The 14,653-nt window shown below is 43.4% G+C and overlaps 1 protein-coding gene across 10 annotated transcripts in view; it reads left to right on the top strand.

Annotated features, from left to right (window-relative positions):
• CACNA1B (calcium voltage-gated channel subunit alpha1 B) overlaps positions 1–14,653 on the top strand; it is a 324,850-nt gene that overhangs the window by 273,705 nt on the left and 36,492 nt on the right. For all 10 annotated transcript variants that reach the window (XM_053373456.1, XM_053373453.1, XM_053373452.1 and 7 more), the window contains 4 exons: positions 5,559–5,675; positions 7,547–7,612; positions 9,318–9,409; positions 13,390–13,540. In XM_053373456.1, the coding sequence (XP_053229431.1) occupies positions 5,559–5,675; positions 7,547–7,612; positions 9,318–9,409; positions 13,390–13,540 (426 nt within the window). The remainder of the gene's footprint in view (positions 1–5,558; positions 5,676–7,546; positions 7,613–9,317; positions 9,410–13,389; positions 13,541–14,653) is intronic.

Raw genomic sequence — 14,653 nt, 5'->3', positions numbered from 1 at the left:
CACCAGTCCAGCCCACAGATGATCTCTGTGGGAGTGATCTGGTCCATGGCATGTAAACCTTGCCGACCCCTGCATCAGAGCAAGCATTATACTTTCCAGTGCATTTTCCTGTCACTTTCCTTATCATGAAAGGTTCATGGGGGTGGGGATCAGGCTTGTTGTGCAAGAACTCCTAATCAGCTAGAACTGAGCAACATGAATCTGACATGTGATTGGATCCTGTTCCAAAATAGTGACGGCCGGGAAGCGTCCACAGTGGTGTGAACTGGCCTTTAGCCACATAAGGAAACTGTGGAAACATTTGTGACAGGATCTCTCTGAATGCAAATTATGAAACTGGCATCTCTCTCTTTGCCTGGGAATAATAACAATATTAAAAAGACACCCCAAAAAGGTGTTTGTTAAGTGTGTGTTAATTTGCATTATGGTACAAAATGCAAATGGTTTGATTGCACTGTGTTTCCTTGCAGGCCTTTATTGTTCTTAGAAAAGTAACTTTTTAAAAATAAGCACCTTCACTCCCCTTTCCCGTACAAAGTTTATGCTTTTGTTCCCAATGACTCATTTTCTCTTTTTGTTTTTCTGTTTCTGTTTTATTTCTCCCTTCCCTTCCTGCTGAATCACGCCATCCAATCAACAACATACAATGCGAAAAACCCATGTCTCCGTCTGTATGTTGCCTGCCCTGCCGCTCAAAACCCAAAAAACCCAAAAAATATTATCTAAATTCAAAAACTTGTAAATAACCTTGCAAAATATTCATCCATGAAAACGTCAAGTATAGGACACGGTTGGTTGCATTGAATTTCTTCTAAAACAAAATATTTAAATTTCTTGCTTTTTTATTTTTCCTTAATATTTGTTTCGCTTTCACTTTCCTTGTTTGTGAGATTTCTGATTGCACTGGTGATGGGGAAATAAAGCTTCCCTGTCTGTCTAGCTGCATTGTGGGTCATGACTGGGCTTTGCTTTGTACCATCATCTTTCTATTGGCTACTTGGTAATTGGATAGAATCTGCCATTTTACCAGTAGCCATTTTACTCTTTCTTCATTCCTTGTCTTCCTATAACTGATGAGAGGGGGAACTCGCATCTGCATTGTAAATTAACAACATTATTATGCTTTGCTTGCTGCATTCACTGCCTTGTCTTTTCTGAGGTCCGGTTTTAAAAGGCTAGTTCTGGTGTTAAACATTTTATATTTGAATTATATTAATTGTTTCTTTCTTGGGCTGTGTGGAGAATGCACACATAGAAATCATTGGGCTTCAGACAGCCATGGTTAACGTGGATCCATTGGCTTCAATGGGTCTGTTCTGATTTATTGAAACTGACAACATGGAAATTGCTGGGTACTTATAAGACTCAGAACACAGGCCCGCAACACATTTCCATAACATATGGATCTATGTATATGCATAGATGCAAATTTCGGCTGATTTTCAGAGAGCAGTGGAAAAAACCCCAACTCTGACTGAGTTATGGTGTGCCAACAAGATTTTCTGGGCCCTTTACCCCAACTGCTATCTATTTGCAAGAAATGTTAATAGTCTACATATGAAAACTTAAAAGTTTATTTGCCTCCATTTAAATTATAAATTGGGATGCGGGTGGCACTGTGGGTTAAACCACAGAGCCTAGGACTTGCCGATCAGAAGCTCGGTGGTTCGAATCCTTGTGACAGGGTGAGCTCCCGTTGCTTGGTCCCTGCTCCTGCCAACCTAGCAGTTTGAAAGCACGTGAAAGTGCAAGTAGATAAATAGGTACTGCTCCAGCGGGAAGGTAAACGCCATTTCCGTGCGCTGCTCTGTTTCGCCAAAGCAGCTTAGTCATGCTGGCCACATGACCCGGAAGCTGTACGCTGGCTCCCTCGGCCAATAAAGCAAGATGAGCGCCGCAACCCCAGAGTCATCTGCGATTGGATCTAATGGTCAGGGGTCCCTTTACCTAAATTATAAATTATAAATTTAAATTATAAGAGTCAGGGGCCAGGGGTGAACAAAGACGTCATGCCACCCGGGGCGGGACATTGCTACGTAGGGCACATGTGTGGCATCGCTACGTATGACGCATGTGCTGTACATAGCGACGCTGCACATGCGCTGTACATAGCGGTTTGCCACCAGTGCCGGGATCCTCTTCTCATGGTTGCTGCCACGAACGGAGGATGCTCCACATGTGGTTGCAGCGGTGTGATGGCTGCTCATGTTGCCGCGAGCCCCGTGGGGTGCCTTCTTGTCACCTCCACAGACATGGCACCCGGGGTGCAACCCCCCACCCCCCCCTTGCGATGCCACTGCCTGGGGTTTGACTGCACTTTGCAGATTTTTGAGCAAGTGCCTTGAACATCCTCTCTAGTCACTTTTCTCTCCTCTCCAGCACATGCTCATCCACTTCACTATTCCAAGGCTTTTACTCAGATCCAGATCCAACAGATCTGGTATCATTCTAAGTATCATTCTTCCCACTTCCTCCTTCACATCTGTGCATTTCAGGGGAGGAAAAAGGTAACCATCCTTGCCATGTCATGACCAAGAGGACTCTGGAGGGGCTCAGACACTTCATGGGTGCCATGGGAAGACCCCAAGAGCAAATTTTCACTCACAGGAATCACGCTGACAATCTCTGCTGTAATCAAAGTTTTTTTTTAAAAAAAATAATAATTTAAAAATAGGCAATCCAAGACCAGGCATATGAGTCCTGGGTCTTGAGCCACTCTTGACTGACATTATACTCAATATTGTTGGAAACTAGAAATACAGATGTATTGAGTTACCTCTCTCTGTGCATGCTGACTGCCTAGACTTATTGGACAGGAGTTGGTTCTGCTGGCTGTTTCTGTTGCTCGAGCCACTGAGTTCTCTGCAAACTGATGCTGAGAATGGTCCTGTGAGAGCTTTGTAAATGCTGATAAACTCTAATTTTCCAGGGCTGCTACTTATCCCCAGTTTTTTATGTAGTCTTCAACAGCAGACAACAGTTTATGGAAAGGAGCTGAATATGCGGAACAAACAGCAGGTTTGGGAGTGCAGCTGCCACAAATCCCCAAGTCCAACAGAACCCCAAGTAGAGAAATTATCTTCCACTGGCTGCCCTAACAATGTAACATGATGTGGACATTTCACCCGCTTCACATACACTTACTCAACAGTCTAGCATCCTGGCCACATATTGGTCTTTAATTTGATAGCTGAGAATTTAAGTTTGCTAATTGACTTGTCACAAAGAAGATATTCTTCCTCTAGCTCACTTTTAGTCTCAGAAGCTGTAGCTCACATTTAAAGAAAGTAGTTAGGGGAGTGTCTTTGAAAAAAATATGAATTGGGTGTGTCATATTGAAGAATGCTCTATTAAAACTATTTTGGAGCAGCTCAAAATTTTTACTTGCTCTGATGTTATGCCAAAGGGATGCCAGGGCATCAGCAACTGATAATGGTCACAATTTAAAGTTACGTGATTAGTAAATTCATTCATCAAAACTGAGTTTACAAGGACAGAATTGCAAGTGGAATTCCACCCTGCATATATATTCCTTTTGTTTCCTAATTATAGTCTTCAAATGCAGATTAGAAGCTGCTATTATTATTACTACTACTACTACTACTACTACACAGCTATTTAAAAAGAAAATAAAGGCAACTTGAATTTATATTTTTGCTAAAAAGTACCATTTTTATGTTGTTTTGATGCTGTCAGAAACCTTGAACCTCCATCAGGAAAGAAAGGCAGGTATATTAACTTGAGGGCAGGGGCGGGTGGGACACAAATGAACAGCTTAAAAATAACACAACTGAAACTAAGATTTCTTAGCTTTTCCATTTGTCCACCTTGAGCAGCCCAGGAGAATTCTTGCTTGCTTTGCTTTGCTGTGAGCTTGCTCGGTGTTGTCTACTCATTTGGTGGGCATCTCTTCTTTTTTTTCCTTTTCTCTTTTCTCTTTATTTGAGGATTGAGTCCCATGTATGGTGTAGACACCCTACTCTGAGCTGCTTACCTCTTTAAAAAGAAACAAACAGAAAACTGCCGGCCAAGCCAAATGCATGCTTAGCGGCTGTTTCCCTTGAATCTTGACAGAGCTGGTGGAATGTAGCACTGCTGGTGCAACCATCAGCTGACTGGCATATGAATAAATAGCCGGATAAACCTGTGAGTCTCTTGAGCTTAAATTAGCAAGGTGTGTGGGGTGGGGTTGGAGAGGCAGCTTTCATCCTGGAAGCCATCTAATAGTACAGGGGTGGGGAACCTTTTTCTGCCCAAGGGCCACATCTTCTTTTCGGCAATCTTCCAAGGGCCAGCTATCAGTGGTGGGCAGGGCCAGAGGCAAAAGTGGGTGTAGCAATGGGTGTAAAATTTGGCCTTTGAATAATAGTTAAGTTTGTACATACATCTGTCTCGGTCCTCCATCCAGGCAAGCAAAATGAATGATCAGAGTTGAACGACATGTCTTAGCCAGTCAAAAGCGGTCAGGGTGCAGAACAGTGCCATTGTGAGCCAAATAGAAAGACCTGAGGGGCCCTGGGCTTGAGGTTCCCCACCCCTACAAATGGTAAAAGATGAAGGGTGGTGGGGAAAAAACAAGTCTTTAACCTGCTTAGCTTTCCTTCAAGGCCCCTGCCTGACTGTGGTACCTCTCCCTGCTCTGTTCTTGAGGAAACCCAAAGTGGGCTTTTATATGTATAGAAAGGAAACAAACTGAAATGAGGCTGCTAAAATTTCCCATTCTGATTTAATTGGCTTCACGCCAAACCCAGAGACTATTTGCCGAATAGATGGGAAGTCCCCTGCTCTCATACACCAACATCATTTTTGTTGGATTGGATAGTTAGAGGACTTATTTGTTGTTAATCAGAGAATAAGGCAGAATCAAACAAGAACACCACTGGGGCGGTGGAGAGATTTTACACAAAATCCAAGCTCAACTGCTAACATGGTTTTGAACTACCTCAAAGTAAGTTGCCCTCTCCCTTCATATAGCATGGAGAGCATCACACCTGATCTTTCTTGACATTGATTTTAGGCATAGGTAGGTTCATTTCATATGAGCCTTCCCTGGCTTGGTGCCTTCTAGACGTTGTTTTGGACTCGTGACTCCCATCAGCCCCAAACCAGCATGGCCCAATGGTCAGGTTGGGTGGGTGCAGTAGTCCAGTCACATATGAGGGGTCCCTGGTTGACACAGGCTGCTTTAGACATCCCCTAATCACAGCCTACACAATCACAGCTGATAATACTTCCCCATTACTTTCCCTTAACGTGTAGGGTGGGAGGGTTGAAAGCCCAGGAATCCATAAGAGGGATCTCTCCCCTCCGCCTTTCTCTTCCTTTTTTTTTTTGGCTACCTTCTTCATAGCCAAGGGAGGGACTCTTGTGGAGAGGAGTTTTCTCAAACATGCTGCATGTGGAGTGACCTGCACTGACAAATGTTTCTTTTGGAAGGTTTTCTGGTGGCCGATTTGCTGCTTAGAACGCGAAGCTGGTAATTTTCTTTTCTTTTTTGCGGGCTGTGGCTTCCGATCCCATCTGTGTCTGAAGGACACAAAACCCTTTCCTCTCCGCAGGACAATTTCATCAACCTCAGCTTCCTCCGCCTGTTTCGGGCAGCCAGGCTCATCAAGCTTCTTCGCCAGGGCTACACCATCCGGATCCTCCTCTGGACCTTTGTCCAGTCTTTCAAGGTGAGGTAGAGGATACCTTCTCAGCAGTCTTCCCAAGAGCCAAATGCCATGGGTGGTGGGCAGGACCAGAGGGAAGAGTGGGTGGAGCAACAGATGTAAATTTGACCTCTGTATAGCAGGCTGCTTTGTACCTACACTCACACAGCCCTATCTATCCTCCATCCAGGCAAACAGGAGGCATTATCAGAGTCCAAGGACACATCCCAGCCAGGAATAAATCACTCAAGGAGGGGACAAAGCAAAGTGGCCTGGGAAAAGTTCAGGGGCTAAATAGAGGGGCCTGGAAGGTGACATTTGGCTGAGGTTCCCCACCTATGGTTTTAACAGAGTGTAGGTAGCCACCTGGGACGCAGGTGGCGCTGCAGATTTGGGATAAATTTGAATACCTAAGTTGACTTTTTAATGGTGAATCCAACCTAACACATACTTCCCAAAACAGTAAGTTAACCGAACCACAGTTACACTTTGAATTTCATGCTTCCATGGAAGAATGAAAGCATTTTTCAAACTATTTAAAGACATATGATAGATACGTGATCAGGATTTGAACTATGAGCAACAGAAGAACTTAAAAGATCATAGCGATGTTAGATATAAGAGACAGAAGACAAGGTGCTGCAGAGGGAGAGAAATAAGCCACCATGGATAAGGAGGTGGGAAGTCAACAACAACAACAAAAACAAAAACAAAGAAAAATGTTTCACTATGTATTGAAATGTATGTGTTAATTTTTGGGGAAATTTAATTTTAAAAAATGATTTAAAAATGAAGTTTGTGGTTTGTTTAATTGTGCAATGCGGTTATCCAGCCGGTTACATGTATAAGAAATACAGAAACACATTTACTAAAATACTAATACATTCAAAATGTTTGCAAATGCATATATTAGTAAAAATAACATGAGGTATTATACTAGACAAAATTGCTTTGCAAACATTTTGAATAACAGGCCATATAGCTTACAATAATATGATGTGAGGCAAAATTTGCAGCAAGACCAATATGAATTTTTGTTAGGAAACAGCCATGAGTTATGTGAGGAAACTTGAAACAGTCAAGCCTTCCCTCAAAGAATCCTGAAAACTGTAACTTGTTTAGGGTGATGAGAATGGTTTCTATATTCCTCACAGAGCTGTAGTTACCGTAGCTCCCTGGAAAAGGGATTGGCTGTAAAACCACTTTGGGAATTGTAGCTCAGCAAGGGAGAAAATAGGGGACTCTCAAGACAACTCTCAAGGGGACACGCATGGCGCTGTGGGTTAAACCACAGAGCCTAGGACTTCCCAATCAGAAGGTTGGCTGTTTGAATCCCCGCAACGGGGTGAGCTCCCGTTGCTCAGTCCCTGCTCCTGCCAACCTAGCAGTTCGAAAGCACGTCAAAGTGCAAGTAGATAAATAGGTACCGCTCCAGCGGGAAGGTAAACACTGTTTCTGTGCTCTGCTCTGGTTCGCCAGAAGCAGCTTAGTCATGCTGGCCACATGACCGGGAAGCTGTATGCCGGCTCCCTTGGCCAATAAAGCGAGATGAGCACCGCAACCCCAGAGTCGGCCACGACTGGACCTAATGGTCAGGGGTCCCTTTACCTTTACCTTTAACAACTCTCAACACCCTTAACAAACTACAGTTCCCAGGATTTTTTGGTAGAAGCCATGAGTGTTTAACATCCTATGATGTTGCTACTTTAAATGTATAGTGCAAAATTGAACTTTAGCCTGGATCCAACCCATTAGGATTTTTATATTCTTCTGGGGTGTCAATAAACCTATGCTTCTATGTGAAACCTTGTCCAGGTGTGGCCACATACTAAACATTTTTGTTCTTAGATGTATCATTGCAGGTGTTGATACTTTCCCCTTTTTTTCACCCACAGGCGTTGCCTTATGTGTGTCTTCTCATTGCCATGCTCTTCTTCATCTATGCCATTATTGGCATGCAGGTAAATTGCAGCAGTAGTCATACCAAATGCTCCAGGCTGGAGTAGGGATGGGGGAGAAATTCCAAATCTTTGCATTTTAATGCGAAGCTGCCTGATTTTCCAAACCAATCTGTGAACTGAAACACGGGTACCCTCCATGATTCACATTGTTTTGTGATTAACTTGGTGATGCAGCACTGCAGCCAACGTGCTATCCAGTTATCCAGTTGCTGTTGTTGTTTTCAAAAAAATGCATATATTAGGAAAAAGTGTGCATAAAAATGCATATCTTACTGTTTTATTTAACAAAATTTAATATGCCACTCGATTGATTGTTGCAAATGATAAATAGATAGATGATAGATGATAGATGATAGATGATAGATGATAGATAGATAGATGATAGATAGATAGATAGATAGATGATAGATGATAGATGATAGATAGATAGATATAGATAGATAGATGATAGATGATAGATGATAGATGATAGATAGATATAGATAGATAGATTTCCATCTATAAGACACCCCCATGTATAAGACGCCCCCTATTTGGGGGGACTCAGATTTAAGAAAATGGGGGGAGATGGCCCCGTAGACGCCCCCTAATTTTTGACATTATTTTTTAGGGAAAAAACCTAGTCTTATACACAGAAAAATACCGTGTGTGTGTGTGTGTGTGTGTGTGTGTGTGTGTGTGTAAGAGTTTACAACATTGCAACACCAACACATCTGGAGAGGCTTGCAGAAACAAATTGTTTTTTTAAGCAGGTGTTGAAAGGAGAACAGCAAAGGTGCCTGCCTGATGTCAATATCTTAGGAGAAATAAATAACATACATATATTATATGAGGGAAAATTGCTTCCAGAAATGTGTACCCGAGTCAAAACTACGTATACATATTTGGAGAAATTTGCACAAAACTGCTGACAAATTTTTCATGAGGGTTAAAAGAAGTATCCAGCAGCATGCAAACTGCTGTGAAAACATGGACAACTGGATTAAAGATTAAAGGGGGAAACAGAGAGAAACCAAAATTGACAGATTTCTTCACCCTGATCTTGAAGTTCATTTTCAAGTTAGTAGTTTGTATCCAGTACAACTCTGATCATGGCTGCATACAACTCAAGTCTAAGAATGCTTGAGGAATTTTATATCTGTGCATTCCAAACTGACCTGATTATTACCTACTTTGGGATCTAGTTACGTTCTGGATTTTGCATTGCTCTAAATTCTTTGATATAGTTCTCATTTCAAGGCAGAAACAGAAAAAGCTGCAGAGTTCCTGTTTTAGAATGTGCCATTGCATAATGTAGGTTGGGGATCTGTTCACAGAAAAACCTTAGAACCCTCACCAAGCTAAAGAAACCACAATGATTAAATTGGTATAAAACAGATTTAATACACTGCTGGTTTAGATCCTCAGTTCCACCCTGATGGTGGAAAGGAAGATATATCCCCCCCCCAATATAGTAGGGAAAATGTGCATGAAAAAGCATACAAATTTTCATGCAGATTTTAAAAGGGGGGGAAATACAACAGGCAAACTGAAGATGGCGGGTAGTAAATTGAGAGAAACTGAATTTGAAATATTTTCCCATCCCTAAGCAAAATGCTTGCTGTTCAGAACCACAGTCAGTGCTGCTTGCTTCTCTGATGACTTTGTCTCCAACTGGATTTCCATTTAATCTGCTTTTTGACCATTTCCTCTCCCCCACCCCCAGGTCTTTGGAAACATTGCACTGAATGACGACTCTGCCATCAATCGACACAACAATTTCCAAACGTTTTTGCAAGCCCTGATGTTGCTTTTCCGGTAAACAATAAACCATCTCTCTGTAATCAAATTCATTGACCCTTCTGGCAGTGGTGGAGCTTCATGCTCCAGCATCGGGGGGTGGAGAGCAGGTGCGAGTGTGGCTGGTGCGCAACCTGGGGCGTGCTACCTGTGGGGGTGTGGTGCCCAGCGCTGATGGCGGGCAGCTTCAATGGCACCCCACTGGGATTGCACTGCCAGGGGCAGGTCACTCCCCCTGCCCCCTCTTCCTCCGCCAGTGCCTTCTGGGGTGGGTGTCAATGGGAGGAGATGAGGCCCTTCATAAGCAAATTATCATCATCTGTGTGTTCCCCTAAAATGAAACAACTCCCAGGAATGGGTCAGCCAGGACCAGCATAGTTGGACCAATTCACACCAACAATTTGACAGTAACGATGACACACCAAAGTTCCCACCAATGCCTGCTTGTTTTGTGTGATGGTCTTTCTTGAAGTTGTTTGTGCAAGGTCCCACCTCATCTGTCAGTGCATAGGAACATCAGGACACTGGGAGCATGCTCTCTTGCATCCAGTGCTCACTTGATGAGCCCTCATGTTATTATTGAGCCCATATAAAAAAGTAGTTATTCATGGAGGACATAGTTAAACCATGGATCTCACTCCCACTGACAAGAGTCAGTGATGGTCACTAACTTGGATGGCTTTCAGAGAGGTTCATGGAAGAGAGAACTATTTGTGGCTACTATCCATGATGGCTGTGTGTTGCCTCCATAATCAGAGGCAGTAATGCTTCTGAATACCAGTTGCTGGAAACCCCAGGAGGGGAGAATGTTCTTGTGCTCAGTTCCTTCTTGTGGGTTCCCCACTGGCGCATCTGGTTGTCCACTGTGAAAACAGGATGCTAGACGGGCCACTGGCCTGATCCAGCAGGTTCTTCTGGTTTTTTTATGTCTGTCTGTATGCTTTATTGCCTCCCCTGGCCTTCCTTCAGCATAGGTTCCCTACCTTGTGGAATACCTTCTCAACTGCCTGGAACTCACTGGCTTCCCCTCTGTTCACATCTTCAGTTCCCTGCTTTCCTTCCTCCCAGACTCTTTTTCTCATAGTATCTCCATCCTCCACCTTTCTGGCTTCCCCATCACCAGAGGTAGGACCTCTGCCTGCTTCCATTCACTCTTAGGGGTTATCCACATTTTGCAGGCACAGGTCCATACGTTAAAGCTCCATCTCCAAGCACCTTTTCTTTTTCTTTTCTCTTTTTGCCCTGGAGCTTTCCCTGAAAAAACACCTTGTTCTTCACCACTTGGAGCACATGTCAATTTGGGTTTTCTGTGGATTGCTGTTTGCAGCAATTCAGTTTAAAGAGTAGGTTTTCATGGGTTCAGACAGAGCTTTAAAGTGTGGACCATGCTTGGGAAGCACGGAGGAAAGGTAAGTGATAGTTAGGGACTCTCTGGGGACATGCAGACAGCTCCTTCTCTATTCTTCAGTTGCATGCTTTCCTCAGCACTGACTGCACTGCTAAAAGGTGGATGTTTCCTTTCCAATTGGCTGAACAATCTCACTGGCAGCTGCAGAGCTGGCTCCTGACCATATGTTTATGTAAATACTTACATCTTACCTCTCAGCCTCTTGCTGGGACTCCAGCACTCCTGACAAACATCCATTAAAAATGATTACCAGCCAATTGAAAGATCCAAATCGGCCAGATATTAAAGCCACAGAAGCTGGAGGGGAGGGGTAAGCACAAGGAAATACAAAGATTTGGAAGCATACAAAAATGTGGGTAAAGAAGGCCCTGCCCACAATTAGCATGTGGCCCCTGAAAGGTTTCCCATAAGGGAATGTGGCCCCACAGACAGACTAAATTTCCCCACCTCTGGTTTGAAATTTTGCTGATTGTAAAAATGTCACTCATGGCATGAAATCGTCCTTAAATGATTATGTATGCAAATATCCAATTCTTTAGCTGGGAGGGTGATGGGTGTTAGCATAATCTGTTCTCATGCTCAGTTTATGTTGATAAAGGCTGCAGTGGGCCTTGCCTCTACCTGCCCCCTGCATCTTTCAATTCATCCCAAGCAGATGTTAATGCAAACTTAATTGTTTACATCAGACAGCTTGTGTTCATTAATACTTCAGCATTACCTGGCATTAATCCTGTGGTATTCAAACTGTTAATGAGCACAAATCCTTTATGTGCACAAATCCTAACTTAATTTAATTGGGTCTTTTATTTTCCATAAAGAGATTAGGTGCTTTGCTTCTAAGCTTGTGAGATCTAATTTCTCTCCCCCACTCCCCGTTATGACAGAAAACACAGGTGTCTTTGACAGAAAAGTCCAGTTCAAGCAATCTGTCTCTGTGTCCTATCTATCTATCATCTATCTATCTATCTATCTATCTATCTATCTATCTATCTATCATCTATCTATCTATCTATCATCTATCTATCTATCTATCTATCAATCATCTATCATCTATCTATCATCTATCTATCTATCATCTATCTATCTATCTACCTACCTATCTACCTATCTATCATCTATATCATCTATCTATCTATCATCTATCATCTATGTATCTATCTGTCATCATCATCTACCTATATCTATCTATTTCCCAGCCTCCAACAGGAAGTCCCGGAGCAAGTCACAGCATTAAAAACAACATTAGAGGGTAAAGGTCTAACAAAGGGAGCACCCTGTAGCCATGACACTCCCCTGGGTGATTTAGAACCCAATTATGCAGGCTTCTAAACTGTGGAAGTGGGGGAGGGCTATACCACTTCAAGAAGCTCCTTACTTCTGCCCCAGTTGGTGGACAACTGGGGCACAGCAGAACCTAACACACACATCTTTGCTCTCTCTGCTTGTGTGTAGGTTTTAACACATGAGCAAAACACCTGTATAGGCCAAAGTTAGGGGGGAAAGCCTATTGTAGATCAGGTCTGGGGAAGCTCACTTGTGTGGTCCTTATCTCATGACTTATGTGACTCTCCATGTCTTGCTGATAGGACCTCAAGTCTCTTTTTAGGCTATACCACACCCTTCGCCAGCTCTCCTTCACAGCTGGAATGTGTTTTTGAACTATGATAATGCTTCTTGCTTCCTGGATGGAGTGGTGGAGGAGTCTCTCTCTCCCTCTCTCTCTCTCTCTCTCTCTCTCTCTCTGTGTGTGTGTGTGTGTGTGTGTGTTGGGGAACCTCTAACTTCTATGTGGGTCAAATGTAGCCTTCTGTAAAAAGCTAAGAATGGCATTGATATCTCCACCCACTTTTGCCTCTTGTCCCACCCACCACTTACATGCATTTCCAGGAAGTTCCCCTCCCCCAAAGAAGTACCACCCTTGGGCTGAAAAAGGTTCCCATCCCTTCTGATATACTATAAAGTGAGGGAGCTATTGTAGATGTGACTTTTGCTTTCTGTAGTTCTACTGAGATTGCTCCCTCTTGCACATTCTTTACCACCCACTAAGGAATGTTAAGGTACACCACAGGCAGATGGCATACTCATGCAATACATGTACAAGGCCAATAAGCAACCATAAGAGATCTGCTGGATCAGGCCAGTGGCCCATCTAGCCTAGCATCCTGTTCTCACAGTGTCCTACCATATACCTATGGACTGTCCAAAAGCAGAACCAGAGCTCAACAGCATTCTCCCATTTTGTAGTTGCCATCAATTGGTATTCAAAAGCATTACTACTGTCATCAGTGAAGGTAGAACATAGCCATTGAGTTTAGTGGCCACTTACACTCCATGAATCTGCCTAATCCTCTGTTAAAGCCATCCAGGTTAGTGACCACCACTGCCTCCTGCAGGAACAAGTTCCATACTTTAACTCTGCATCCTTTGCCTGTCCTGAATCTCCCAACATTCAGCTTCATCAGGCATCCATGAGTTCTAGTGCTTTGTGAGAAAAGGAGGAAATGTTTTCTCTATTCCCTTCTTCACCCTATGCATAATTTTGTATACTTCTTTTTAGTTCAATAAGACAACTTCTTTTTTCTGCTTCCAGGAGCGCCACTGGGGAAGCTTGGCATGAAATCATGCTTGCATGTCTCAGCAACCAAGCCTGCGATAAGCTCTCCAACCTTGGCAAAAATGAGTGCGGCAGTGACTTTGCCTACTTTTACTTTGTCTCCTTCATCTTCCTCTGCTCCTTTCTGGTGAGTTGGTCATTCCGCTTGTCTTGCTTGCTCATCCCTGTGCTGCAACTACCCTCCACGTTCAAGGTCCTCAGCCCGTCAGAGATATGCATCTTAAGTATCAAAAGCCAGGGTAAATAAGTATGTATGGTTGCATGTAGTGGTTTTTTTCTAGGGGATATTCTATGGTCCCCAGTACCCGCATCTCTTTTTCTTGTTTTTTAAAAGTGTGGCACTTACATTAACAACTTCATGGTGAGTGCTGGCACCTATTTTTCTAGAAGAAAAGCACTGGCTGCATCACTGCATCCTTTAATCAGTGACACTCTGCCATATCGGTGAAACAGCAAATCACAAAGAAACTATCTAGTTTCTTTCTGTGCGATGTTTCACCAATGTGCAGGTAGTGTCACTGATTAAGGAATGTTTCAATGCAGCCAGACAGACATGCTATCATATCAAAACAGCTTCTTCTTTTTGCAGTGTCCTATCAATATGAAGGCTGCAGCACTCTGCACATGCTCCAATTCTGGAATGATTTTTTTTAAAAAAATGCAATTCTCCTATTTAAACTGAAATTTGAGAGGAGTTATATTGTAGCCAGCCCTACCGTTAGGCAGAGTGTGGTGACAATTGCATAAGGTGGCAACATGTTGGGAGGCAATTACCAGTGGTGAATTGCTAGAGAACAGTGTTGTGTGTATCATTCAAGCAGCTCCCTGCCACTTAAACTAGCCTACTGTCCTTAGGCTGAGTGGAGGAGGATGACCCATTGGCAGTATTGAAGTAACATTCAGTGACCAGTCTGGCTGGCTTTTGTTCATGGAGTGGGAGGTGGCGGTTATTTCGTCAGGCAGTAAAATGTTCCCAGTGTGGCTCTAGGCAGGATGTAGAGCAGAATTCAGCAAAGCCATAGAACAAGGAAATGGAACAAGGAAATAGAAAGCCATAGAACAAGGAAATGGAGAAACCCGCTTTTCACTGTAGCTCAGAAGAGGGACAATCTATATCAGCCAGAGTGCTGCTTTCCAGGGGTTGCACACTAGTGGCGGTGAGGGTCAGAGGCAAGAAGTTGGTGCAGCAATGGACAGGACAACCTTTCCACCCACCAGTAGGTTGTATTCCAGCCACACA

Source organism: Podarcis raffonei, chromosome Z (assembly GCF_027172205.1).
Source record: "Podarcis raffonei isolate rPodRaf1 chromosome Z, rPodRaf1.pri, whole genome shotgun sequence".
NCBI lineage: Eukaryota > Metazoa > Chordata > Lepidosauria > Squamata > Lacertidae > Podarcis > Podarcis raffonei.
The sequence above is the reverse complement of the archived record's forward strand: the minus strand, read 5'-3'. Positions and strand labels throughout refer to the sequence as shown.